The sequence below is a fragment of the Phoca vitulina genome, unplaced genomic scaffold (assembly GCF_004348235.1).
Source record: "Phoca vitulina isolate PV1807 unplaced genomic scaffold, GSC_HSeal_1.0 scaffold6, whole genome shotgun sequence".
Taxonomy (NCBI): Eukaryota; Metazoa; Chordata; class Mammalia; order Carnivora; family Phocidae; genus Phoca; species Phoca vitulina.
In genome coordinates, this window is record NW_022589709.1 from 69,716,610 (window position 1) to 69,744,194 (window position 27,585).

Genomic DNA, 27,585 nt, shown 5'->3' on the forward strand with positions numbered 1-27,585 from the left:
AAGGTCTTCGTCATAAATGTGTATTGGAAATAATTCTAAGTAAAGAAGGGGCCAGACAGTTAGAGTTGAAAGGATTTCCTAAATGCAAGAGGGTTGGGAAATTTAATTCCCATTTCTTTTGCTTCTCCAACCTTTTATTTTGAAAAATGTCAAACCTGCAGAAAAGGTGAAAGGTTAGGAGAATGAACACCCATATACCTTTCACACGTAGTTACCAAGTATTAACATTTTGCCATAACTGCTTTAGTTCACACACATGTAATACATGCACACTTTTTTCTCTCTTTTTCTATGAACTCATTGAAAGTAAGTTGCACCCATCATGTTGTGCCACCTCCTAGTACTTTAGTGTGTATTTTTTGAGAACAAGGGCATTCTGCATCATCACAGTCTCATTGTCCCCTCCAAGAAGTTTAACATTGATGTAATATTATCTTCATCTAATCTCTAGTCAGATGTTTCTAGTTGTTCGAAAATGTCCTTTCTGGCAGTTTTTTACTCTGTGTGCTGTGGATCACACGTTGGATTTTGTTATCAGTTCTTCTTGGTTTCTTTTAGTTTGTCATGACATTGATGTCATTTGAGAGTTAGGCCAGTTATTTTATAGAATGCCCCATCATCTGAGTTTTCCGATTGTTTCTTCATGATTAGATTTGAGTGAAATATTTTGACAAGAATACTATATTGGTGAGGTAAACCTCCCGCTGTATCATATCAAAAGGCGTATATTGGTAGTTTGTATAACCTCAGATAAACCCCTTCATCTCTAGTGTGTGTTTTGTAATTTATTTATTTTATTTTTTAAAAGATTTTATTTGTCAGCGAGAGAGAGAGAAAGGGAACATGAGCAGGGGGAAGGGCAGAGGGAGAGGGAGAAGCAGGCTCCCTTCTGAGCAGGGAGCCCGATGCGGGGCTTGATCCCAGGATCCTGGAATCATGACCTGAGCCAAAGGTAGAGGCTTAACCAACTGAGCCACCCAGGCGTTCCATGTGTTTTCTAATTTAATGCCTGTCCTGTCTACCTTGCAGGCTTGAGATGATGATAGAAGATACAAGACAGTAATCTTTAAATTGAGAGATACTATTATTCATGTTGTTATTCAAAATGATAACACTATATCTTATGTATGTTGGTACTTCTAATACCTAACATATAGTATACTACATTGAGTACTTTGAATGTTGAATAAATGCTTGCTGAATAAATGAAGTAAAATACTAATTTATAAATTAGTGAATTTTGATGTACATGAATGATATCATATGGATTTTCTGTAATGATTCACATGTGTATAGATGTATTGTAGAAAATCTCAATTTTAGTTGGCCATAGAAATACCAAAAAAATTCAGATTGTTTCTGACTTGAATTTTGAACTTCACTCTAATGTTGTATTTGTTATAGGCATGTGCTGATAAGTTGAAAAGAGAAATAGAGCTTTATGGTTGCCCCCCTGATTTTCCAGATGAAGAAGAGGAAGAGGAAGATATCAATGTTAAAACAGAAGATGTAATAATTAAGGATAAAGCTAAAGGAAAAAAGGTTTGGGGTTAATACTATTTATTTTGGTTGAAATTTTATATTTTTGTCTAATTTATATTTATATTCCCAGGACCTGGCACATAAAAAGTACTCAGTAATTTTGAAAAAGTAACAAAGCCAAAAATTATCTTTCTGACTTTTTGATGGCCTTTTTCCCCTTTTTACTTTATTTTGAAATACTTTAGATATAGAGAAGGATTGCAAGGTAGAGCAGAGTTCCCTTATATTCTTTACCCAGTTCCCCTTATAGAACCACGTACAGTCCTCAAAACTAAGAAATCAACACTTGAACAATACTATTCACTAAACTACAAACTTATTTGACCTTCAGTGGTTTTTTCGTTGACATCCTTATTCTGTTTGCAGGTCCAATCCAAGATCCCACATTGCATTTACTTGTTATGTCTCCTTCGTATGTCTCCTTAGTCTCTTCCATCTTTGTCTTCCATGACTTTGACACTTTTGGAGAGTACTGGTCAGATCATTTATAGAATGTCCCTCAATTTGGCTTTGTCTAATGCTTTCTCATGAGTAGAATGAGAGGTGATGTGTCCTCCTCAGTGCATCATATCAGTGAGTATATGATGTTGATATCTTACTACGGTTGACGTTAACCTTGATCATTTGGCTTTGGTGGTGTCTGCCACGTTTTTCTACTGTAAGGATTCCATTTTTTCCTTTGATTCATAAATATTTTGAGAGAGATACTTTGAGGCTATGGAAATAATATCTCCTTTTTAAAAAATATTTTATTTATTTTAGACAGAGAATGATTGAGCAAGAGTGGGGGTCAGTGCGGGGGAAGGGGCAGAGGGAAAGGGAGAGAGAGAGAATCCCAAGCAGATGCCCTGCTGAGCACAGAGCCCAATGCGGGGCTCAATTTCATGACCCTAAGATCATGACCTGAGCCAAAATCAAGAGTCAGACATTTAAGTGACTGAGCCAGCCAGGTGCCCCTGGAGATAAAATCTTCTTTTTAAATATTTTCTCACTAACTTTAGCATTTGTCAGTGGATCTTGCCTGCAACAATTGTAACTGTATTGCTCTAATGGTGATTTTCCATTTCCTTCATTCCTTCTACATTTATTACCTAGAATTCTTCTGAAAAGGAATAGTTGTCCTTTCTCCCCCATTTACTTATTTATTCAGGCTTTTTTTTTTTTATATATCTGTGTGGGTTCATGCATATTTATTTTATTCTTTGAGTTATACTCCAGTACTGTGTGGTGTTTTGGGGCAGTTGTTATTGTTCAACTTCCTCTGGTTTTGGCCACTGAGAGTTTTTTCGGTTGGCTCCTATGTCTGTCTGACGTGCCTCCATCTTTTTTCTTTTCTAAGCACTTTATTATTTCCTAGTGCCCAACATACTCCAGGTTCATCTTGTATTTTCCCTGTTGCAGCCTGGAATCAACCACTTCTCTCAGGAATCCTGTTTCCTTTTATTGAGAAACTGTATTTAGAAACTAAGTTCTGAATGCTAGGTACACTCATTGTTTATAGCCCTTCTCAGTAGAAAGAGCAAGGAAATATATATAATAATCCTGGTAACCCACATATATGCACCTGTCTATATTTCTTTACCTATCTCTATATACATTCAAAAAGTTCATCCTACAGGGCACCTGGCTGGCTCATTTAGTAGGACATGTGACTCCTGATGTTGGGGTCATGAGTATGAGCCCCACATTTGGGGTAGAGTTTACTTTAAAAAAAAAGTTCATAGTGATACTCCTGGCTCCGTTATAACCATGGGCCTCATTCTAGCATTCTCCCTTTGCTAATTTGTGACTTCTTTCTCCAAACAGTGAGAAACCTGGCTCTCATTATTTATAGTATATAATTTGTTCAATCCTAGTCTACTAGTAGTTCCAGAATTGCTAACCCATACCCCTGGGAGAAACAGTTTTACTAATGAAAGTACAGTGTTTGTATATGCTTTTTGTCTACTTTTTGTCCTTAGAATCTAGTCAACACGTTCTTTTCCAAAGTTATTTTTTTTTTTTTTTTTTTTGAGTAGCTCTACACCCAACGTGTGGCTCAAAGTCATGGTCTCTGAGATCAAGAGTTGCATGTTCTACCAACTAAGCCAGCCAGGCACCCCCCAGAGTTACTTCAAAAGCTCCTTTCTTTTTAACCCACTTCAAAGTGTGGCTGTATCATATATTTATAATACTGTTAGATACATTTGTCACAGTCTACATTTCATCTTCCATTCCTCCAACATCCTGGTGGATTTTTTTTTTTTAAAGATTTTATTTATTTATTTGACAGAGAGACACAGCGAGAGAGGGAACATAAGCAGGGGGAGTGGGAGAGGAAGCAGGCTTCCCGCTGAGCAGAGAGCCCGATGCGGGGCTCGATCCCAGGACCCCGGGATCATGACCTGAGCCGGAGGCAGACGCTCAACAACTGAGCCACCCAGGTGCCCCTATCCTGGTGGATTTTTTAAACAAATGCATATACAGTAAAATTCACTCTTTGTAGTAGATAGTTGTGTTGGTTTGACAAATATGTGGAGTTATGTTCCTGACACCATAGTACCATACAGAGCAGTTCTGTCACCTCCAAAACTCCTTGCCCTGCCTTTTTAGTTCTTTTTTTTTAAAGATTTATTTATTTATTTTAGAGAGAGAGAGGGAGAGAGAGCACGTTTGTGCACACTCATGCACGTATAAGTTGAAGTGGAGAGGGAGAGGGAGGGGGAAATCTTAAGCAGACTCCCTGCTGAGCATGGAGCCCAATGTAGGGCTTGATCCCATGACTCTGAGACCATGACCTGAGCTGAAATCAAGAGTTTGACGCTTAACCGACTAGGCCCCCAGGCGCTCTTCCTTTTTTTTTTTTTTTTACGATTTTATCTATTTGTTTTAGAGAAAGTGAGCAAGTGAGCAGGGGGAGGAGTAGAAGGAGAGGGACAAGCAGACTCTGCGCTGAATGTGAAGCCAGACATGGAGCTTGATCACATGACCCCAAGATCACTACCCGAGCCAAAACCAAGAGTCGGTTGCTTAACCGACTGAGCCACCCATTTTTATAGTTTGATAGTTATTTTTATAGTTTTTATAGTTAACTTGTTTACCCATCTCCAACCCCTGACATTTGGTTGCCTTTTTGATATTGGTAAATATTAGAAAAAGACAAAACTCTCGTTAATAGCTTATTTGTAACTAAAACAAGATACATGTGGTATTAGAAAAAAGGAAATAGAGATTGGTGCTGACATCCTATCTTTAATGATAATTCTTTATGGTTCCAATGATTTAGTTATTTCTCATATCAGAGTCTTAGTATTGGACTGTAAAATTTGGCAGACAAAATAGTATGTCAAAATCCATTAGTATTCTGACATACCAACAGCATGTTTTGGAATATAAAAAATTACCAAATCGAATATTCACTTAAAATTATTGCTATCCTGGAATTTGCTAACCATTTGTTGGTTGGTCCTTGATGGAGTTTGTTTTTATTGTTTTTTTTTTTCAGAGTAAAGCTGCTGCTAAAGCTGGATCTTCTAAATATCAGTGGGGCATTATGAAATCCCTTGGTCTCTCTGATGAAGAGATAGTCAAATTTTCTGAAGCAGAATATTGGCTTGATTATTTCCCACCACTGGCTATTCAGGATCTGAAGAGAATGGGTCTGAAGGTATGTCCATCACTCCCATAGTTTAAGAAAATATGAAGAACACATTGTGTTTATGATTATATGAGATTTGGACCACTCTTAATTTAGAATAATATATTCCACCTGTATTGCACTAATGAATTAGTACTGTTATTGTTATGGGTCTTGATGTAAGCAGTGAAGTACTTTAATATTTGTTGTATTGGAATATTTTTTTTTTAAAGATTTTATTTATATATTTGACAGAGAGCGAGAGAGCACAAGCAGAGGGTACAGCAGAGGGAGAGGGAGAGGCAGGCTCCCCACCAAGCAGGGAGCCTGATGCAGGGCTTGATCCCAGGACCCTGGGATCATGACCTGAGCTGAACGCAGATGCTTAACCATCTGAGCCACCCAGGCGCCCCTGGAATATGTTTTAATAACAATTAGTAGAAGGGAATTCTGTTCAAAGAATATGAAGAAGCCAAAGTTTAGCTTATATATTTAGGAATACTTAAAGGTATTATTTAAGTGTTCTTTCTTAATTTATTATAATTCATATATGCTTGTTATATGAATGTGCGTATTTCAAAATTGACCAATTAAACACAAGTTAATATAATTAATATATTTAATAGATAGAACCTGAAAATTGTTTTCTTTTTAATGTTTGATATAATTATAGGTTGGAAAATAAAGAGTAGAAGAGTAAATAATTGATTCGTGGGAATTCTTTTTCATAGAGACTATACAAATTTCTCAAAAATTACCTTTTTCTTTTCTCTTCTATAGGTAGACTGGCGTCGTTCCTTCATCACCACTGATGTTAATCCTTACTATGATTCATTTGTCAGGTGGCAGTTTTTAACATTAAGAGAAAGAAGCAAAATAAAATTTGGGAAGCGGTGAGTTTGTTGTCCTTCAATATAATAAAGCAAGAATCATAAGTCTTGCATTGTAATTCACTGCTTGATAGATAGCCTTCTTTTTCCCATTATCCTTTCTCATTTTGTAAATTTTTTCTTTTTGTTCTCATGTCTCATTTGTTTCCCTTTTTGTCTTACCAGTATTTTAATGCCTCTGAGCTGCTTAGTGTTTATGACAAATAAAAACAGGGAGAATAGAAGTGTTGGCTTTTTTTTTTTTAATATAATACCCAGTGCTCATTATATCACATGCCTTCCTTAATGTCCATCACCCAGTTACCCCATCCACACACCCCCCTCCCCTCCAGCAACCCTCAATTTGTTTCCTATGATTAAGAGTCTCTTATGGTTTGTCTCCCTCTTGGAGTGTTGGCTTTTATGATCTCCCTAAAGATTCTGTTCAGTATTTCCAGCCAAGCACAAAAAATTTTATTTATGTGTTAGTTTGTCCTTTTTTTCTATAAATTAAGATTCTTCCTTGATTCTGTGGATTAATTAAAAGCTACTTGTATTTCATAACTGAAATTATATTTCATAATCTTTTGTTTCATACCACAAAGCCAAGATCAGTGCATATTTTTCAGGGTATTACCTTTGATGAAGGCAGAAAGCTTTCATTAAATAACTAGGCTGGCAACTACTCATAAAAGCATAAATAATTGATGTAGACATTTGTTCAGTTAGAAGTTTTAGAAGAAATATTGTTAGATACTAGCAACAAAAGCAAATATGTTAGGATAAAACTTGTATATTACAATAATATTTGTCACTTATTGTTTATTTTTTAGGTATACCATTTATTCTCCAAAAGACGGACAGCCCTGCATGGATCATGACAGGCAAACTGGAGAGGTAATTATTTGTGACATAGAGTCGCTATTATAATATTTCATAATATGGCCATAGAGTTTACAGAATAGATCAGAAACCTGAAAATAATTTTATTCCGGTGACTGTGAAGAGGGAGGCACAGCGGCACTGTAGGTGTCTGTGTCTTGTCTAGGACCTTGTTACTCCAAGAGAGGTGCTAGGACCAGCTGCATGTGCATGTGATACAAAAGCACATTCTTTTTTTTTGACAGAAAGAGACACAGCAAGAGAGGGAACACAAGGAGGGGGAGTGGGAGAGGGAGAAGCAGGCTTCCTGCTGAGCAGGGAGCCTGATGTGGGGCTCGACCCCAGGACCCTAGGACCATGACCTGAGCCGAAGGCAGACGCCTAACAACTGACTCACCCAGGTGCCCACAAAAGCACATTCTTGGGCCTTAGCCCGAAATTGCTGAATCAGAAGCTCTGGGGGTGGAGCCCAGAAATCTGTCTCTAATAAGCTCTTGATAGGATTCACATGCAGACTAATATTTGAGAAGCACTGCTTGGAGAATACACTGTTCTAAAAAGAGCATGGGGCAAGGTAATGAGATATGTGGCTAACTGATATACACAGATTCCATTTATACTTGTTTTGATCATGTGCCTACTTGCTTATTTCCAAAGTGCTTCTAGCCATGCCATGACATCAGTTCACTCTACATTCCTGTAAGACACATTAGTAGCATTATTCCTTGTAATACTTGAGTGAAGCCAGGGTGATTTGCCTAAAGCCATAGCACAGTCAATCAGTAACAATGACAGAATCTGACCTTAGGATTCCCTATGCTGTATCTTCCTTTATTACCATCTCTGAATGCATTTGTAGTCTAGTGATTACTTTTCAAAGTCAGCTTTCAATTATGATGTAACTTATCTAATAGAAGTGAGAGTTGATCAAAATTTTGAATTTGGAAGACCGAGTTTACTGTTAACTTTTAATGTAGTCAACACCACAGCAATATCCTAAATTCCGGTAGTATGTTATAGTTTTTCAAAGCATTTTCTTGTTCATTGTCTTACCTGCTCCCCAGGACAATCCAATGTGAGTCACAGTACAGTTATTTTACAGATGAAGAAATGAAGGCTCAGAGAGACTGTGACTCCCTTGGGTCAAGCCATTAGTAATGGCCTAGGTTAGGTTTTGAATGCACATCATCTGACCCCAGGTCCAGAGTATTTCTTTGATGCCTGTGGGATTGTTTGATTACATATTCTGACTCCCATTTTGGTAAACACCGTTTTGGGTGATTATTCTAATTTTTTTCCTCTTGTCCTCCACTCTCAAGTGAGCTCTTAGCCAACTGTTTTTACTTAGTAGTGTCTGGGCTTCCTTTATGGGTTCTGATCTGGTGTGGGGTGGGAGGGTGGCCTTTCAAGTCACTCTTCTTTTTTTTTTCCCCAAAGATTTTATTTATTTATTTGAGAAAGAGAGAGAAAGAGAGCACGAGCTGGAGGGGGGTGCAGTGCAGAGTGAGAGGGAGAAGCAGAGGGATCATGACCTGAGCCGAAGGCAGTCGCTTAACTGGCTGAGCCACCTAGGCACCCCTTTCAAGTCACTTCTTACACATTAGACCTTGATTTATTTTTTTAATTTATTTTTTAAAGATTTTATTTATTCATTCGAGAGAGAGCATGAGCAGGGGGGAGAGGCAGAGGGTGAGGGAGAGTCCCTGCTGAGTTGGGAGCTCGATATGGGGCTCGATCCCAGGACCCGGAGATCATGACCTGAGTGGAAGGCAGACGCTTAACCATCTGAACCATGCTTAACCATGTGCCCTCACATTAGACTTTTATGTGAATGTAGTCATCTCCCTACTCGTAGTCTCCTCATTGGAAGAAAGAATTATTCTAACAATGCGAGAATCCATCTAAAAAATTTGACTCAGATCTCTCACATAGATTGGTGGGTTTAATCCAAGTTTTTTTATCCTCTCAAATTTTTGTTTATTTGTTTAGGGCGTGGGACCTCAGGAATATACTTTAATCAAGTTGAAAGTGCTTGAGCCATACCCATCCAAATTAAGGTAGGTTGCCAAAGAGTTATTGCTTTATCTTTTTGAAATAATAGATAGATGTGATAGAATCCACAACATTTTTTTTACATAAACATATATTTTTTCTTCTTAGTGGCCTGAAAGGGAAAAATATCTTCTTGGTAGCTGCTACTCTCAGACCTGAAACCATGTTTGGACAGACCAACTGTTGGGTTCGCCCTGATATGAAGTACATTGGGTTTGAGACGGTGAAGGGTGATATATTCATCTGTACCCAAAGAGCTGCCAGGAATATGTCATACCAGGGCTTTACCAAACACAATGGAGTGGTGCCTGTTGTTAAGGAATTAATGGGAGAGGTGAGTTGGGTAGCAGATTTTTTATTTTAGTGCTTAGATTTAGAGGAGAATTTCAGCCATGATACTTGAGGAAAGAACATTGAAAAAAATCTTTTTAATTGAGGTATACATACAATGCAGTGTGTAAATCCTAAATTTTGTATTTTGGTGCATTTTTATACGTGTGTACACTCAGGCAAGCACCACCCAAATCAAGATATAGAACAGTTCCAGTAGTCCAGAAAGTGCTGTCTTGTCCATCTTGCAGTCAGTACTTACCCCTCTTCTGCAAAGGTAACCACTGCTCTGATTTAAGTCACTGAAGATTAGTTGCTGTTCTTGAACTTTTCATTCAGAATTATATAATCTGTACTCTTTTTGTGTCTGGCTTCTTTTGCTCAAATTATGTCTTTGAGATTCATACATGTTGTGTGTAGGAGTGGTTTTTTTCTTTCTTTTTGCTGTGGAGTAGTCATTGTGTAGACTATATCACCATAGCATTTTGAGTCTTATGTTTCAGTTCGGTAAGTATCTGGTTGAAAAATACAGACAGTCCTTCCTAAGAGATTTAATAGCTGCAGTAGAAGATGATTACCAGCATTCCTGGTATAGAATTGCAGCCATTTTTTTCCCTGAAGAATTTTGGTTGATGGTAACTAAATCTGGATGATTATGTAGCTTTTATCCTTACGGTTTATTTACTTATCAGTATTTCAGAGCATATTTTACTCCCTTTGGTAAATGCTGATCTTAGGTATCTTAATAAATAACATTTATTTATTTTTTAAAAAGATACTATTTATTTGAGAGAGAGGGAGAGAGAGCATGAGCAGGAGAGGCAGAGGGAAAAGGAGAGAGAGAATTCCGAGCATACTCTGTGCTGAGCAGAGCCTGATGCGGGGCTCGATCTCATAACCCTGAGACCATGACCTGAACCAAAACCAAGAGTCAGACGCTTAACCAACTGAGCCACCCAGGTGCCCCAATAAGTAACATTTTAAAAGAAAAAGATGAGTAGAATACTATCTCAGTTCTTTTGAATTGAGCTTTTATTTCTTGCTTATTTTGTAAACTTACTTTTGGACTAGATTGTTACACATTAGTAGAACTCAAAATTTGAAAGACAAAAAGATACAAAATATGTCCCTAGTCACTCAGTTTCCCCTTCCATAGGCATTCACTAAAATCACTGTTTTATATATCCTTCCAGAAGTATTTCACATATTTATAAGCAAATGCCTGTGTATGTATTCTTTCTCCCTCATATTATTATTTATTTACTTTTTAAAAAGATTTTATTTATTCACTTGAGAGAGAAAGAGCACACGTATATAAGCAGGGGCAGAGGCAGAGGGAGAGAGAAAGAGAATCTCAGGCAGATACCCTGCTGAGTGCAGAGCCTGACTCGGGGCTCAATCCCACTACCCTGACATCATGATCTCCGCCAAAATCAAGAGTCAGATGCTTAACCAGTTGAGCCACGCAGGTGCCCCTCCCCCTTTTGAATATTGCAATGGCAGTATACTTAATCACATTGTTCTCTGTCTTGCTTTCTTTTTTACTTAATTATGTCTTGGTATGTGCCTTATCAGTGCAGAGCTTCCTTGTATCTTCTGTTTTACAGCCACATAGTATTCCATTGTTTGGCTCTACCACAGCTTATTTAGCCATTCTCTATAATGGATATTGGAATAGTTTGGCTTTTTCTGTGATAAGCAGTGCTGCCGCATCTCATTAGTTCCTGATGTCGGAGTTCTGTCTGAGACGTTTTTAGGAATTGTGTGAATAACACAAATATTTTCTGTTCCTAACACAGTTTCTTTCCATGTAAATTTGAGCAGATTCTGGAGTGTGTGATATAAATAAAAAAATAGCTTGCAGCCCTTATTGAGACTGTCATGATATTTAGCCTTCACCCATGTGACTATAAGTAGCTTCTTTATGAGTAAAGTGGATGGGTGGGAACTGTGTGGAATTGAAAAGTGCATTCCTTGGCTCAGCAAGCAGCTGCAAGCGCTTTTGTTCCCATTCTAAGGGTATGGGTTCAGTATTGTTGAATCTTCGGAATTTTTTTTTTTTTAAAGAGAAACTGGTTATATCCTTTTTGTTCAGTTTGTCTTTGTAATCATTGTTTTAAATGGATATACAGTATTTTATTTTGTTGGTATCTCATTTTGTTAAATGATTTTCTATTCTTTAAAGTTTTAGCTGTCTCCAGGTTTTGCTGTTGTAGTTAACACAGCATTGGGCAGACTTCTCAAAGAAAAAAAGTTATTTTTTCCTTTGAGATTAATTTCTAGGATTGGATTGCTGGGTCCAGGTTGTGTGAACATTTTTGTGTCTCTTGCTATGGTTCCTATATTGTTTTCCTCAAGGAGTACACTGTCACAAGCAATATATTAGTGTACTAATTGACTCACAACCTTACCACATTACATTTGGGTATCATAATTATTTACAACTATTTGTAGTCTAGTATGTATAAAAAATGTATTTTGTTTTACTTCATTTATTTTTATTTTTTTTATTTTTTTTAAAGATTTCATTTATTCGACAGAGAGAGACACAGCGAGAGAGGGAACACAAGAAGGGGGAGTGGGGAGAGGGAGAAGCAGAATTCCCGCTGAGCAGGGAGCCCGACGCGGGGCTCGATCCCAGGACCCTGGGATCATGACCTGAGCTGAAGGCAGATGCCTAACGACTGAGCCACCCAGGCGCCCCTACTTCATTTATTTTTAAATACTAGCTTCTCAGGGCTTAAAAATATTAACACTGTTTTAAATTTTAATGGTTAAAATAAGTTTTTTCACCTTTATGCTGATCTTTTTGTTGCACAGGAAATTCTTGGTGCATCACTTTCTGCACCTTTAACATCTAATAAGGTGATCTATGTTCTTCCAATGCTCACCATTAAGGAGGATAAAGGTAAAGAGTTTATTTCTTTCTTTCTAGAAATACTTTGGTAATTGCATTCTGGTTGTATTAATTAATTGCACACTTTCTTTTATAAGGCACTGGTGTGGTCACAAGTGTTCCTTCTGACTCCCCCGATGATTTTGCTGCCCTCAGAGATCTGAAGAAAAAGCAAGTGAGTATCTGAGTTTCATGTTCTTATTTCTTCTTAATCATCTAATTAGGTACCACTGAACTATGAAATTAGGCTAAAAAGCTATCATGTATCTTTGAACTATTATCTCTGCCTTCTTTCTTGATGTTTATGTATTTTCCTTTTTTTGTATTTTAAGTATAATATTTCATAGAATCTTTTTTTAAAAGACTTTCAGAGCAGTTTTAGGTTTACAGTAAAATTGAGAGGAAGGTATAGAGATTTCCCATTTACTCCCTGCCCCCACATGTGCACAGCCTCCTCCATTATCAAAATCCCCACCAGAGGGGTGCATTTGTTACCATGATGAACCTGCATTGACACATCATAATCCACCAAAGTCTGTAGTTTACCTTAGGGTTCACTCTTGGTGGTGTATATTCTTTGGGTTTGGACAGCTGTATAATGACACAGATTCATCATTGTAATATCATAGAGTATTTTCATTGCCCTAAAAATCCCATGTGGTCTTTCTGTCATCTCTCTCCCCTGTGACCCCTGGCAATCACTGATCTTTTTACGGTCTCCACAGTTTTACCTTTTCTGGAATGACATGTAGTTGGAATCATACAGTGTGTAGCTTTCTCAGATTGGCTTCTTTCAACTACTCATATGCATCTAAGGTTTCTCTGTGTCTTTTCATAGCTTGATTGCTCATTTTCTTTCTACCTGGATGTACCATAGTTTATCCATTCACTTTCTGAAGGACCTCTTGGTTGCTAATAAGCACTGGTAATTATGAATAAAGCTGCTGTATACATCCATTTGCAGGTTTTTGTGTAGACATAAGTTTTCAGCTCCTTTGGGTAAATACAAAGTTGTGTGATTGCTGGGTCCTATGGTAAGAATATATTTAGCCACCCAACTGTGTTCCAAAGTGGCTGTACTGTTTTGCATTCCCACCAGCAGTGTATAAGAGTTCTTGTTGCTCCACATCCTCACTAGCATCTGGTGTTGTCATTGTACCAGATTTTGTCCATTGTAATAGGTGTGTAGTGATATCTCTTTGTTGTTTTAATTTGCATTTTCCTGATGACATGATGTGGTCTTTTCATATGCTTATTTGCCAGCTATGTATCTTCTTTTGTTGAGGTGTGTCTGTTAAAGTCTTTGGCTCATTAAAAAATCAGATTTTTTTTTTTTAAGATTTTGTTTCTTAGAGAAAGTGCATGAGTGCACGCACACACAAGTGTGTGTGGGGAGAGGGGCAGAGGGTGAGGGAGAAGCAGATTCTCCGCTGAGCAGGGAGCCTGATGTGGGGCTCAATCCCAGGACCCCGAGATCATGACCTGAGCCACCTAGGCGACCTGGATTGTTTGTTTTCTTATGATTCAGTTTTGAGAATTCTGTGTATATTTTGGATAATAGTCCTTTATCAGATGTGTCTTTTGCAAATATTTTTTCCTGATCTTTGGCTTGTCTTTTATTTTAATTCCTGATCCTGTCTTTTGTAGAGCAGCTTTTAATTTTAATGATATTCAGCTTATTATTTCTTTCATGGATTGTGTCTTTGATGTTGTATCTAAAAAGGCACCACCGTACCCGTGGTCATTTAAGTTTTCACCTACATTTTCTTCTAGAAATTTTATAGTTTTGTGTTTTATATCTAGGTCTGTGATCCATTTTGAGTTATTTTTTGTGACAATATAAGGTCTGTGTCTAGATTCATTTTTTTTTTTGCATGTGAATGTCCAGTTGTTCCAATAATATTTGTTGAAAAGACTGTCTTTGAATTACTGTATTGCCTTTGCTCCTTTATCAAAGATCAATTGACTATATTTTTGGGGTCTATTTCTGGCCTCTGTGTTGTTCCACTGAACCATTTGTCTCTTCCTTTCTTAGTACCACACTGTGTTGATTACTGTAATTTTATAGGAAGTCTAGAAGCCAGAAGCCAATTTTGTTCTTCAATATTGAGTTGACTATTTTGGGTCTTTTGCCTCTCTGTATAAACTTTGCAATCAATTTGTTGATATTCATAAAATAACTTAATGGGATTTCAGTTGAGATTACATTAAATCTGTAGGTAAGTTGGGAAGAATTGACATCTTGACAATACTGACTCTTCCAGTCCATGAACATGAAGTATCTGTCCATTTATTTAGGTTGTTTTTTTAAATTTTATTTATTTTATTTTATTTTATTTTTTTAAAGAGTTTATTTATTTGACAGAGAGAGACACAGCGAGAGGGGGAACACAAGCAGGGGGAGTGGGAGAGGGAGGAGCAGGCTTCCCGCAGAACAGGGAGCCCGATGTGGGGCTTGATCCCAGGACCCTGGGATCATGACCTGAGCCAAAGGCAGACGCTTAATGACTGAGCCACCCAGGTGTCCCTAGGTTTTTTTTTTTAAAGATTTTATTTATTTATTTGACAGAGAGAGAGAGAGAGAGACAGCGAGAGAGGGAATAGAAGCAGGGGGAGTGGGAGAGGGAGAAGCAGGCCCCCTGCTGAGCAGGGAGCCCGATGCGGGGCTCAATCCCAGGACCCTGGGATCATGACCTGAGCCGAAGGCAGATGCTTAATGACTGAGCCACCCAGGCGCCCCTTATTTAGTCTTCTGATTCTTTTCACAGAGTTTTTTGTTTTTCTGGTATAGATCTTATGTACGTATTGTTACTTTTGTACCTAAGTATTTGATTTTGGGGGGTGCTAATATAAATGTTACTTTATTTTTAATTTTGACTTCCACTTGTTCATTCTTAGTACATTGGAATGCAGTTAACTTGTATAATTAACTGTGTATCTTGCAACCTTGCTATAATTGTTTATTAGTTCCAGGAGTTTTTTTCCTTGATTCTTTTGGATTTTCTATATAGATGTTCCTTCCATCTGTGAACAAAGACAGCTTTATGTCTCCCTTCCCAATCTGTATACCTTTTATTTTGTATTCTTCCCTTATTGCTTTAGCAAGGATATTCAGAACGATACTGAAAAGCAGTGAGAGGGGACATCCTTGCCTCATACCTGATCTTAGTGGGAAAGCTTTGAGTTTCTCATCATTAAGTATGATGGTAGTTGTAGATTTTTTGCAGATAGTCTTTATCAAGTTTAGAAGGTCTGCATCTATTTCTGTTTATTAGGAGTTTTTATCATAAATGGGTGTTGGGTTTTTGTCAAATGCTTTTCTTGCATCTGTTGATAGGATCTTTTTAAATCTGTTTTGATGGGTTTCATAAAACTTTAAAAAAAGTTTTCTGATATTCACATTTTCATTGCAACCTGGATATGAAACTCATTTTCATTGGGGGGTGTGTGTGTGTGTGTGTGTGTGTGTGTGTGTGTATGTGTGCGAATTTTTGCTTTTGGCATACTATTTTTCATCATTTAAGCCATTCATTCTAACTTAAACAGTTGAGTTTTTAAAAGTCATAGGTCCCTTCTTGAGATATTTAGTGAAATTTTATTTTTTTTATTTTTTTATTTTTTTAAAGATTTTATTTATTTATTCATGAGAGACAGAGAGAGAGAGGCAGAGGGAGAAGCAGACTCCCAAGGAGCAGGGAGCCCGATGTGGGACTCGATCCCGGGACGCTGGGATCATGACCTGAGCCGAAGGCAGACGCTTAACCATCTGAGCCACCCAGGCACCCTTCAGTGAAATTTTAAAAAAATATGGAGAGGAGAACAAAGAATTTAAAAAAGTTTTGGTGTTGGTTCTCTCAATGGTTATGCTGGTAAAGTGCTAATCATGAGTGTTAATTTACAAAATTTTTTTGCAGGCCTTACGAGCAAAGTATGGAATTAGAGATGACATGGTCTTGCCATTTGAGCCGGTGAGTACATAGGTGACTCAGAATATCCATACCCATCTCTTTATCAGTGAAAAAAAAAGAGCTAACATTTTCCTTGTAACAAAATTGAATAATTGGTGAATGTAAAAATGAGAGGGAGTTTGCATAAGAGTTTACTTACTTTAATTTGGTATTTGCTGTCAGTTAAGAGTGAGAGAAAGACCAACAATAAGCATTTTCTTAGCGCCCGGCACCTGTAATTCTGGAACAAACGACTTTCTTAGCATCACCAATTTTATAGATGCTTATTTTGCTACTATGGCCGGCCTGTTTCCAAGCTTCTAAAGACAAAATTTTGCCATTTAAGTCATGAATGGTTATGTTTCATATTAATGCCTGGAGAAGAAAAAAATTTTAATCACTAGCAAATAACTTTCATGAAGAATCTAGAAGACTTATCATAAACCAGAAATAAGACCATCCATAAATTTAATTTAAATTGTTTACATCATTTTCCTAGTTTCACTGTTTATTATTTAGTTAATTATATGCCAGTGTGGGGTTGTGAGCTAGAGAAGGTGTGTTCTGTAGTGGGGGAGGGACAATTTGGGTGTTGGTGCAGAGAATTTGGATAGTTCCTGTGGAGGAGAATAGGAAGACACATTCACATCTGGATGTTAGTCACTGTGATTGCCTGATGTGTGTTGCTTCTGTAATGATATATAAAATCTGAAATGGCTTCATTGGACAGTAGAGGCGAGAGGATTATGCCCCATGGGGCTGTTTTTATGTTCATTCAGTGTGAATAAGTTCCCAACATTGCTGTTCTTTGCAGGTGCCAATCATTGAAATCCCAGGTTTTGGAAATCTTTCTGCTGTAACCGTTTGTGATGATTTGAAAGTTCAAAGCCAGAATGACCGAGAAAAACTTGGAGAAGCAAAGGAGAAGTTATATCTAAAAGGGTTTTATGATGGTGTAAGTAATAATTTTTTAGTTTTGCTCTAATTTTTTCAGTGATTTAGAAAAAAATAGAAAAGTTCAGGATAGTTTCAACTATATACTGATTTGAGAGAGATTAATATGAGACTGTGTTCTTCTGTTTCCAGATTTCTTTTTTATTATTTATTTATTTTAAAGATTTTTTTTTTTTTAAAGATTTTATTTATTTATTTGACAGAGAGAGAGATAGCGAGAGCAGGAACACAAGCAGGGGGAGTGGGAGAGGGAGAAGCAGGCTTCCTGCCGAGCAGGGAGCCCTATGTGGGACTCAATCCCAGGACCCTGGGATCATGACCTGAGCTGAAGGCAGACGCTTAATGACTGAGCCACCCAGGCGCCCTATTTTAAAGATTTTTATTTAATTGAGAGAGAGAGAGGAGAGACAGAGCACAAGCAGGGGGAGGGGCAGAGGGAGAGGGAGAAGCAGTCTCCCCTCTGAGCAGGGAGCCCAACTTGGGGCTCGATCCCAGGACCCCATGATCATGACCTGAGCCAAAGGCAGACACCTAACGACTGAGCCACCCAGGTACCCTTCCAGATTTCTTTTTTCTTTTTTTTTTTTTTTTTAAAGATTTTATTTATTTATCCGACAGAGAGATAGACAGAAGAGCACAAGCAGAGGGAGTGGCAGAGGGAGAGGGAGAAGCAGGCTCTGCACTGAGCAGGGAACCCAATGCGGGACTCAATCCCAGGACCCTGAGATCATGACCCGAGCTGAAGGCAGATGCCCAACCATCTGAGCCACCCAGGCGCCCCTAGATTTCTTTTTTTAATCTATTTTTTATCCGATAGCATTTACAGAAATTATATTTTTGTGCCCTCTAGGAATCTCTAAGAAATGAGTTTACTGAGAAGATTATTTAAAGTTCATATTATTTTGCAGTAAATTCCATAGATTTATTGCATGGACAATACCTGGTTCCTTCTTTTGCTCTTTTAATTGAGGAGTTCATATTTTAAATTAGCAATTTTATTCAGTTCATTAATTTACTTACTAATGCATAGTAAATGTCAGGTGAGCACAAAAACATGTTTTAAACCTCTCTTTTCTCCTTAATTGTGCATATGTTAATGTGGCTTACATTTCCATGGAAAGAAGACTAAGCTAGAGAAAGTAAAAATCCAGCCAAGTTGCTATGACTTGAGGTTGAAATGAAGATTTTTTAAGGCCATGAATGAGAATTCTTTATTTTTACCTTTACTCTCATTTTTCTAGATAATCAACAATTGGTTATATATCTTTTTTTAAGTGACTTACACATTTTGGGTGATAATAAAAGCCACCACTTATATAGCACTTACATGTTAACTTATTTAAATCTCAAAATAACCTTGTGAAGTAGGCAGTATTCCATTTTATAGATGAGGAAATAGAAGTACTAAAATATTAAGTAATTTACCTAAGATCAGCCAGATAGGTAGCCAGTGGCAGAACTGGTACTCACACTGGGCAGCTTGGCTCTAGGATTTGTGCCTGCTTGCTTATTTATTTATTTATTTATTTGAGAGAGAGTGAGTACGGGCATGTGCAAGTGGGGTGGGGGCAGGAGCAGAGGGAGAGGGAGAGAGAGAATCTTAAGCAGGCTCCACACGCAGCACAGAGCCCGAGGCGGGGCTCAGTCTCACAACCATGAGATCAGGACCTGAGCCGAAATCAAGAGTCAAACACTCAACCGACTGAGCCACCCAGGTGCCCCTAAGATTTATGCTCTTAACCACTGTACTGTGATGATCAATAAGTATAATTTTATAATGATGAATTAAATAGATAATAAAGCATTTTGGCATGGTAGAGGGTTTGGAGGGTCAAAAAAGAACTTGTGTCTTTTCCATTTAAGATAGAAGCTATTTCAGAGAGAAATAGGAGTCACATAGCTGAAGATCAGAACATCAGCTATAAGGGATTGTGTGGCTTAGATCTGTGACAACAATGGGCAAGCTAATACTTGGCCCTAGAATTAAATTTCCTCACTACATAAAAGGCAGAGTTGGAAAACAGGCCTTCCTGTAAGGGCTAGGTTTATCACATGGCCAAGCAAAGGAAAATGCTCGCTGGCAACAGGCAGAGTTGGAAACAGAAGTCTAAATGGGGCTGAGCGGCATGCACTCAGTTCATTTTCCCAAAGCCTTCAGGAATGAGGTGAGTGAGCATATTGAAATTCTCTCCACATGGAAATCTGAGAAGTGGGAAGTGAGGGTTCCTTCCTAATCATGTTCATGGTAGCTATCCTAGTTACACCAAAAGAGAAGCAAGTGTGTTGTAAATATTAGTTGTCTAAGCTATGGCAAAATAAAAACTTAAGATTATAAATGTGATAAATTTCACACTAAAAATATCTTGGTTGCAGATGGAAGTAAATTCAGTTAGGAAAAAGTTTGGAGGGAACACAAAGCAAATTTTAATTGTTTTGTCTGTTTTTTTCCCCCCACTTCTCATTCTTTTAGGTAATGTTGGTGGATGGATTTAAAGGACAGAAGGTCCAAGATGTAAAGAAGACTATTCAGAAAAAGATGATTGACACTGTATGTGATAGGCTATCCTCTGAAGGCTGGTTTAGGAGAAAACCTTTTAGTATCTTTTTTTTTTTTTTTTTTAAGATTTTATTTATTTATTTGACAGAGAGAGGCACAGTGAGAGAGGGACACAAGCAGGGGCAGAGGGTGAGGGAGAAGCAGGCCCCCCGCTGAGCAGGGAGCCCAATGCGGGGCTCGATCCCAGGACCCTGGGATCATGACCAGAGCCGAAGGCAGATGCTTAACGACTAAGCCACCCAGGCGCCCCTAGGAGAAAACCTTTTAGTTAATAGACTTCACTGTTAATTAGTGGTGAGTTCTGTAATAGAACCTGGAGCTGAATTAAAGATAAATAATTTTGTGGCAGAAAATAGGAGACTTATTTAGCAATTCATTTAACTTGAACATCCCACCTGTAACGTTGATGAGTGTAGTGCTATAAAGTTGGCATGTGCAAAGCACAAACGGAGAACTTTAATGATGCTTCCTGGCAGCGGCCATTTAAGATACTGGTAGTTACAGTTCTCTTTGTGTAGTGCTTTACTTTTTACTTCATTGTTTTTCTTCCCCCTCTGTCTTCATTTTTGTTGAAACTTTTTTTCTGTTGTGCTGCTTAATTAGTTTTTAAATTAAATTTTGATTTCTGACAGTTGTATATGGCCTTAGTAGAGAGAGACAGTGGTCTGTAAAGCTTATTAAAATAAAAAACCAGCAGTTTCCTCTCCATCCTTCCACATTGTCTTAAGTTTCTCTTCCTTGAACAGGCTTACTTTTAACTGTTTCAATTGCTTCTTTTAATATTAACCTCTATCTCTTACAGATCTATAATCTAAATGCTAATACAATTTCTGAATTTTGTTTTTCAGTTTTAGGCATTAGCTATTGACTTCCTACTGTAGAAAATCAAGATTTAACTCTTCCTTATAACTGTGTCTTTCTTTCTAACCTCACCATTTGTGTATACTTTTCTACCTCCTGTCTTCCTAGCATAGGTGTATTATAACTTGTGAGAGCAGTACTACAAAAATGTACATTTTAGAGGCATCACTGATCCACAATGAAGTGTACAATGAGAACTTTTCTTCCCAGCTTTCATTTTCCCCTGGCGTTAGTAATTGTCTTTTTTTTTTTTTCTTCCTTTAAAATATATCAATACTCCATCCCCAAACTCTGCCCTGTTTATTTCTTCTCTTAATACTTTCACACATCAATATGCTATTGGTTCCCTCTTGGAGAAAGTTCTCCCAGAGCCTTCTGTCCTATTTTAATCTGGACTAGTTGCTTACTCTCCTGGTGCACAAATGTCATCTGGGATCTTTCTCCACTATTACTAAGAATTTCCTTTGTTTCTCTTGAGTTGGACCTGTTGTTTCCTTGATCCCATTGCTGCTGCTTTATTATTTACTCTCTCATTTTGGTGAAGCTCTGCTTCTAGTGGCTTTCCTGAAAAAGGGTACCTGGAAGGTAAATTTTTGCGAGCTTCCATCTCTGAAATATCTTTAGTCTGTCTTCATACTTGATAGGTTGGGGACAGAATTCTAGATTGAAAGTAATTTTGCCGTTGAATTTAATGGACATTACCCCTGGTGTTCTGTTTCAGTAATGTTGCTGAGAAGTCCAAAACCATTTTGGTAATAACTGATTTTTTGTTAATGGCCTGTTTTTTCCCTTCCTCTGGAAGCTTCTAGAATCTTCTTTTTCTTCCCAGTATTCTGAAATTTCATGATTTTCCTTGGTGTAGGTCAATTTTTATTAATTTTTGTGGGTGCTTGGTGGATTCCTTCAGTTTGGAGACTTAATTTGCTTTAATTTTGGGAAAATTTCTTGACTTTTTCTTTGATTGTTTATCTCTTTCTGTTCTTTATTTTCTTTTTCTGAATTCTAATTATTCAGATATTGGTTCTCTTGATTCTGGAAGTCCTTTTCTTTCTGGGAGAGTTCTCAACTTTTTCTCCCTATAAGGTTTTGTTTGTTAACTCTGTGTTTTTTATATCTGCTATTTCTGAGCATGTGGAAAAGTTTTTTTCTTGGTATGGAAAATTCAAATTTATAAAAAGTGGAGAGTAGTATGACGAATTCCTATATACCTGTTATCCACCTTTGAAATTACCAACTCAGGGCCAGTTTAAGAGCTTATTCTTGCTATCTGATTGATCCTTTTTTATGGGATGCTACTCCTGTTTCATGGATGTGAAATCTTAATCTCTTATTTCTCTGAGAAAGGTTGTTGATATTTAAGAGTAGGTACAAAAAGGTGATCAGGATCTTTTTGCATGTGAGTAGGGCTTCACTGGGGGAGATCTAGAAGGGCTGTTTGGGAAAAAAAAATAGAAGGGCTGTTTGGGTCTTGGGAAGCCTTTTTTTTTTTTAATTTCTTTTTTTTTTATTATGTTAGTCACCATACAGTACATCATTAGTTTTTGATGTAGTGTTCCATGATTCATTGTTTGTGTATAACACCCAGTGCTCCATGCAATACGTGCCCTCCTTAATACCCATCACCGGGCTAACCCATCCGCCCACCCCCCTCCCCTCTAAAATCCTCAATTTGTTTCAGAGTCTATAGTCTCCCATGGTTCTTCTCCCCCTCGATTCCCCCCCCTTCATTTTTCCCTTCCTTCTCCTAATGTCCTCCATGCTGTTCCTTATGTTCCACAAATAAGTGAAACCATATGATAATTGACTTTCTCTGCTTGACTTATTTCACTTAGCATAACCCCCTCCAGTTCTATCCATGTCGATGCAAATGGTGGGTATTCATCCTTTCTGATGGCTGAGTAATATTCCATTGTATATATGGCCACATCTTCTTTATCCATTCATCTGTTGAAGGGCGTCTTGGCTCTTTCCACAGTTTAGCTGTTGTGGATATTGCTGCTATGAACGTTGGGGTGCATTTGGCCCTTCTTTTCACTACATCTGTGTCTTTGGGGTAAATACCCAGGAGTGTAATTGCTGGGTCATAGGGTAACTCTATTTTTAATTTTTTGAGGAACATCCACACTGTTTTCCCCAAAGTGGCTGTACCAACTTGCATTCCCACCAATAGTGTAAGAGAGTTCCCTTGGGGAAGCCTTTATGTTAGCCTTGATATTAGAGCTTCTTGGATTTGTTAGATTCCTCCCAAAAGAGTCTTCCAGTTTCTGGCTTAAAAGAGCTAAGCTAACTGAGCATTCTGGGAGTTGAAAAGATTGCTAGGGGGAATACCAATCCCCAGTGTGCTGACTTTCCGGTTAATTCATTTATTCCTACTGTGATACCCATAGCCTCAACTTAGTTGGTTGAGTTATTCTCTCATCCTCTCCAAAAAAATATACCTTCATTGTTCTGCTGGCATAGGGAGGGGCAGTTGCAAATCTGTATAGTGTGGGATTAGGGTATCTGGGGTTCTAACCTCTTCTTTAAAAACTTCAGTTAGTCCTCTTACTTTCAGCCTCATGTTGCCTCCGCTTCCAGAACTATCTTGTACCACAAATTGTTGAGTTTTTTGGAGGTTCTGTAATGCAAATTGGATGGCTTTTCACCTTCTCTGCTGCTGGTTTAGGATTCAGCTAGCTTTCTTCAGCCTGCTAAATATCCTGTTTTTTAGTTTCGAAAATTTGATTGATATTATTTTTTGTCTTATTGTTTTGTCTCTGTAAGTTCATGCTGTCAGAAAAAAGAAAAACCCTCTTTGTTGTCATTTTGTTGAAATTTTGAGAGGCAGTAGAGTTAAATGTCTGTTTTTAATTTACCATCTTTAAACCAAAGTCCTAGCTATTTAACAGTTTGAAGAATTACATTAAAAACACAGAAAAAGGAATCATTTTATGAATAACAATGTTGGATTTATTTTTAAAAATAGCCTGATAAGTTTGGGACCATAATATGTTAAGAGATATTTATAGTTGATAAATAATTAAATTCATGGTTAGTTTTCTAATGGGCTTTTTTTTTTTTTTTAAAGATTTTATTTATTTGACAGAGAGAGACACAGTGAGAGAGGGAGTGGGAGAGGGAGAAGCAGGCTCTCCGCCGAGCAGGGAGCCCGACGCGGGGCTCGATCCCAGGACCCTGGGATCACGACCTGAGCCGAAGGCAGACGCTTAACGACTGAGCCACCCAGGCGCCCCTAGTGGGCATTTTTCATGACACTATAAATCTTTAGCAACAATATTTTCCATGTTTAATTTTTGTGCGTCTGTTTTTTTAAAAGCAGTGGTTCCATGCATTTAATTTCATAATTTTTTATATTTTTATTCTAACAAGGATAAAAGGCTTCCATAGGCAGTCTGACCTTCAGACCACAGAATTAGAAACTATTGAACATCTTTTACATTCTACTGAAAAGGAATAATCTAATATAGGAAAGATGATCTGTTGACAAAGATGCTCACCTTTTCAAAAGCAAATGTTGTATAGAAAGAAAGGCAGATAACTTCTACTGGGAAGAGGGAAGACATAACGAACATGTGGGGTTTGGGTTATGGGTGGTGTAACATTTTTTTTTTTTTTTTAAGATTTTTTTAATTTGTTCATTCGAGACACAGAGATACAGAGAGAAAGAGAGAACACGAGCAGAAGGAGAAGCAGAGGGAGAGGGAGAAGCAGGCCCCCCACTGAGCAGGGAGCCCGATGTGGGGCTCCATCCCAGGACCCTGGGATCATGACCTGAGCTGAAGGCAGACGCTTAACCATCTGAGCCACCCAGGCGCCCCAACATTTTTTTAAGTTGTTTTTATTATCCCTGAGGAATAGAGATTGACTTAATATCTGATATATTTTTGCTTTTGTTTAGGGAGATGCATTTATTTACATGGAACCAGAGAAGCAAGTTATGTCCAGATCTTCAGATGAATGTGTCGTGGCCCTGTGTGATCAGTGGTTAGTCTCTCTTACAGAAAGAAATTTCCTTCAGTCACTTTACTTATCCTTTTGACTTTTATTTTTTTTTTAATCAATCTTTTCACTCCCAAGGTACTTGGATTATGGAGAAGAGAACTGGAAAAAACAGACATCCCAGTGCTTGAAGGGACTGGAAACGTAAGAAGGGAAAAAGTGATGAGGGAAGGGAGAGGAGATGAGAAATGTGGAAGATACTGAATGTGAAGGAAGGCACTTTATCTTTTACTCTCTCCAGATTCTGTGAGGAGACCAGGAGGAATTTTGAAGCTACCTTAGGTTGGCTACAAGAGCATGCTTGCTCGAGAACTTATGGTTTAGGTAATGTATACTTCAAATTCTTCTGTTTGAATGACTTTGCCAATTACATGGCAAATTAGCACTTTTACCTTTTCTCCCTCTTTTGTATTATTTTTCTGAATTGGAAGTGAGAGGCTTCAGTTAGAGGGTGAAGGGAACTAAGAGGTGATGCCCTACCATCTACCTGGTGGTAGAAGTATGACCCACATAACTTTATGGATTTTTTTTTTAATAGAAAGTTTCTAGTGCTTTAGCCATTTGGTTTTTTATTTACCAGTCTATTTTATTAAGTATTCAAGCACATTTAAGACCTTCTTAAAATAAGGAGCTTTGTAAATGCTATATGCTTTGAAAATGTGGATTCTCTAGATGAAGTATCTCTCGAGTTCCTCATGCATTGATTTTTTTCTTTTTATCTTGCAGGTACTCGTCTGCCCTGGGATGAGCAGTGGCTGATCGAATCACTCTCTGATTCCACTATTTACATGGCATTTTACACAGTTGCACACCTGCTGCAGGGGGGGAACTTGCGTGGACAGGCAGAGTCTCCGCTGGGCATCAGGTTGGTAAATGGATGAGGCAAAGGAGTATAGTTTGTTAGCAAGGGATAGGATCTTTTGATTTACACACTGAAAGTTCTTTTTTTTTTATTATTTAGTTTTCATAAGAATTCATTTAGCAGAATTTTGTTACGATGTTTTCATTTTTTTGCTGCTACACTGAGAAAAAGTAATAAATAGTCCCTCTCCTGTTGTTACCATTCTTCATTCTTATCTGAGTCTATTGTCATCATTTGTTAGTGTAACTATATTAAGAGAGAGATTCCTACTTCATGATTAGATGAAAATATTAATTCTTTCAAAGAAATTACCTATATATTTTGTTGTTGTTTGTTTTATTTTTAATACAGACCGCAACAGATGACCAAGGAGGTTTGGGATTATGTTTTCTTCAGGGAGGCTCCATTTCCTAAGACTCAGATCCCAAAGGAAAAATTAGATCAGTTAAAGCAGGAATTTGAGTTCTGGTATCCTGTGGATCTCCGAGTGTCTGGCAAGGATCTTGTTCCAAATCATCTCTCATATTACCTTTATAATCATGTGGCTATGTGGCCAGAACAAAGGTGAGTGCTAAAAAGGCTGTAGATTAAATTTATGCCTTGCGGCTTCAAATATTTAAGAAGTTACTATGCAGGGTATAGTTAGGTTTGCCAGTTGCCTTCTTTTTCTTCTGTTAAATGTATACTGAAGCAGAAAGTACACCTTCTCCTATCTGTTACATCTAGAAATCCTCATACTTACTTTGGGCTCACCAAAGCACGTCACATTTCATACCTTGACAGCCTTTCAGTACTTTATTTGACGTGTTTTGTGACTCTGACCTCTTAGGTACAGAAATAAAGGTGATTTAAGACAGAGCCTAGAACATTAGAATTGGAAGGAAACATCCCTTTAGAGCTCAGAGCCCCAAGGTTACAGCATTAGTTGGTAGCGGTATTCTTTTTTTTCTTTTTTTTTTTTTTGAGAGAGCATGGAGGGGAGGGGCAGAGGGAGAGGACGTGAAAGAATGTTAAACAGGCTCCACATCCGGCATGGAGCCTGACACAGCGTTTGATCCCGTGAGATGCCTGAGATCATGACCTGAGCTGAAACCAAGAGTTGGACACCTAATTGACTGAGCCACCCAGGTGTCCCTGGTAGTGGTATTTTGACTAGAGTCTGAATCTAAGCAGCATTTTTAATCCTGTGTGCTCAAAAGTAATCCTTCTATCATCTTCCCTCTTGACCCAGATATGTCTCTGTGCCTTTCCTTCCAGTCTCTCAAGTAGCCTATAAAATAGACCCCTCCCTCTGTTCAAATTTCATTGCCTATCACCAAAACAATCTCATGTGACTTCCTGTATTTAGAATGAGATTACATTTTCTTTCTCAAGAATAAAAGGAAGATTTCAAAGTAGAGGAATAGAATAAATCTGATGTGGTTCTTGTTATCCGATTCTTTTGTTGTTATTGTTTAAAATGTATTTTCGGAGAAATTGGATATCTCAGAAGTACTTGTTGGTAATATGGTTGAGGCTTCATCCCTTTACATCAAGTTTTTGACATGTATTAGATTTTACAAATTATAGGTAAGTAATAACATCAGGTACTTGTAAGTCATAATGATCAGTAACACCAGGCACTGTTCTAATCACAACAACTCATTTAATTTTCATTACAACTTTTCGAGGAAGGTCTATAATATCCTCGTTTTACAGACAAGGAACCTTACTGAGGCATAGAGAGCTCAAATAATTCACCCTGAGTTACCCAGCAATGGCAGAATAAGGATGCAGTCTGGCTCAGGACTCTTGTTCCCAACCACTATCCTCGCATAATCTCATTGCTAGAATGAATGAGTGGTACATACATAGTTCAAAAATTCGAACAGGTCATAAAAGAAAAAAGTAAAAAGGGAACTTTGGCCCCATGCCCCCACATCACTCTACTTCCCATAGGTAATCTCTGCCACTGCTTTCTTATGATTTCTTCTAGATGACATGTTTCTGAAAAAAACCAGCATCAGATTATTTATTTAAGTAATCTCTACCCCAGCGTGGGCCTCGAACTCACGACCCCAAGAGCAAGAGTCATGCTCTTCTGACTGAGCCAGCCAGGCGCCCCATGCTTATTTTTTTTTTTTAATTATACAAAGATGCCACATTGTAGACACTTTTTTTCCCCATGTAATGTTTCTAAGATCTATTTATATTCACACATCTAGCCCTGCCTGAATGA

The 27,585-nt window shown here is 37.9% G+C and overlaps 1 protein-coding gene across 1 annotated transcript in view; it reads left to right on the top strand.

Annotated features, from left to right (window-relative positions):
* The window catches only part of LARS1 (leucyl-tRNA synthetase 1), a 71,913-nt gene that overhangs the window by 12,103 nt on the left and 32,225 nt on the right, over nt 1-27,585 (top strand). Inside the window, exons 5-20 of the mRNA XM_032404443.1 lie at nt 1,405-1,542; nt 5,027-5,188; nt 5,939-6,051; nt 6,861-6,924; nt 8,899-8,966; nt 9,070-9,295; nt 12,112-12,199; nt 12,286-12,362; nt 16,102-16,155; nt 16,949-17,089; nt 19,559-19,636; nt 24,405-24,490; nt 24,584-24,649; nt 24,747-24,829; nt 25,232-25,370; nt 25,719-25,931. Of these exons, the coding sequence (XP_032260334.1) occupies nt 1,405-1,542; nt 5,027-5,188; nt 5,939-6,051; nt 6,861-6,924; nt 8,899-8,966; nt 9,070-9,295; nt 12,112-12,199; nt 12,286-12,362; nt 16,102-16,155; nt 16,949-17,089; nt 19,559-19,636; nt 24,405-24,490; nt 24,584-24,649; nt 24,747-24,829; nt 25,232-25,370; nt 25,719-25,931 (1,796 nt within the window). The remainder of the gene's footprint in view (nt 1-1,404; nt 1,543-5,026; nt 5,189-5,938; nt 6,052-6,860; nt 6,925-8,898; nt 8,967-9,069; nt 9,296-12,111; nt 12,200-12,285; nt 12,363-16,101; nt 16,156-16,948; nt 17,090-19,558; nt 19,637-24,404; nt 24,491-24,583; nt 24,650-24,746; nt 24,830-25,231; nt 25,371-25,718; nt 25,932-27,585) is intronic.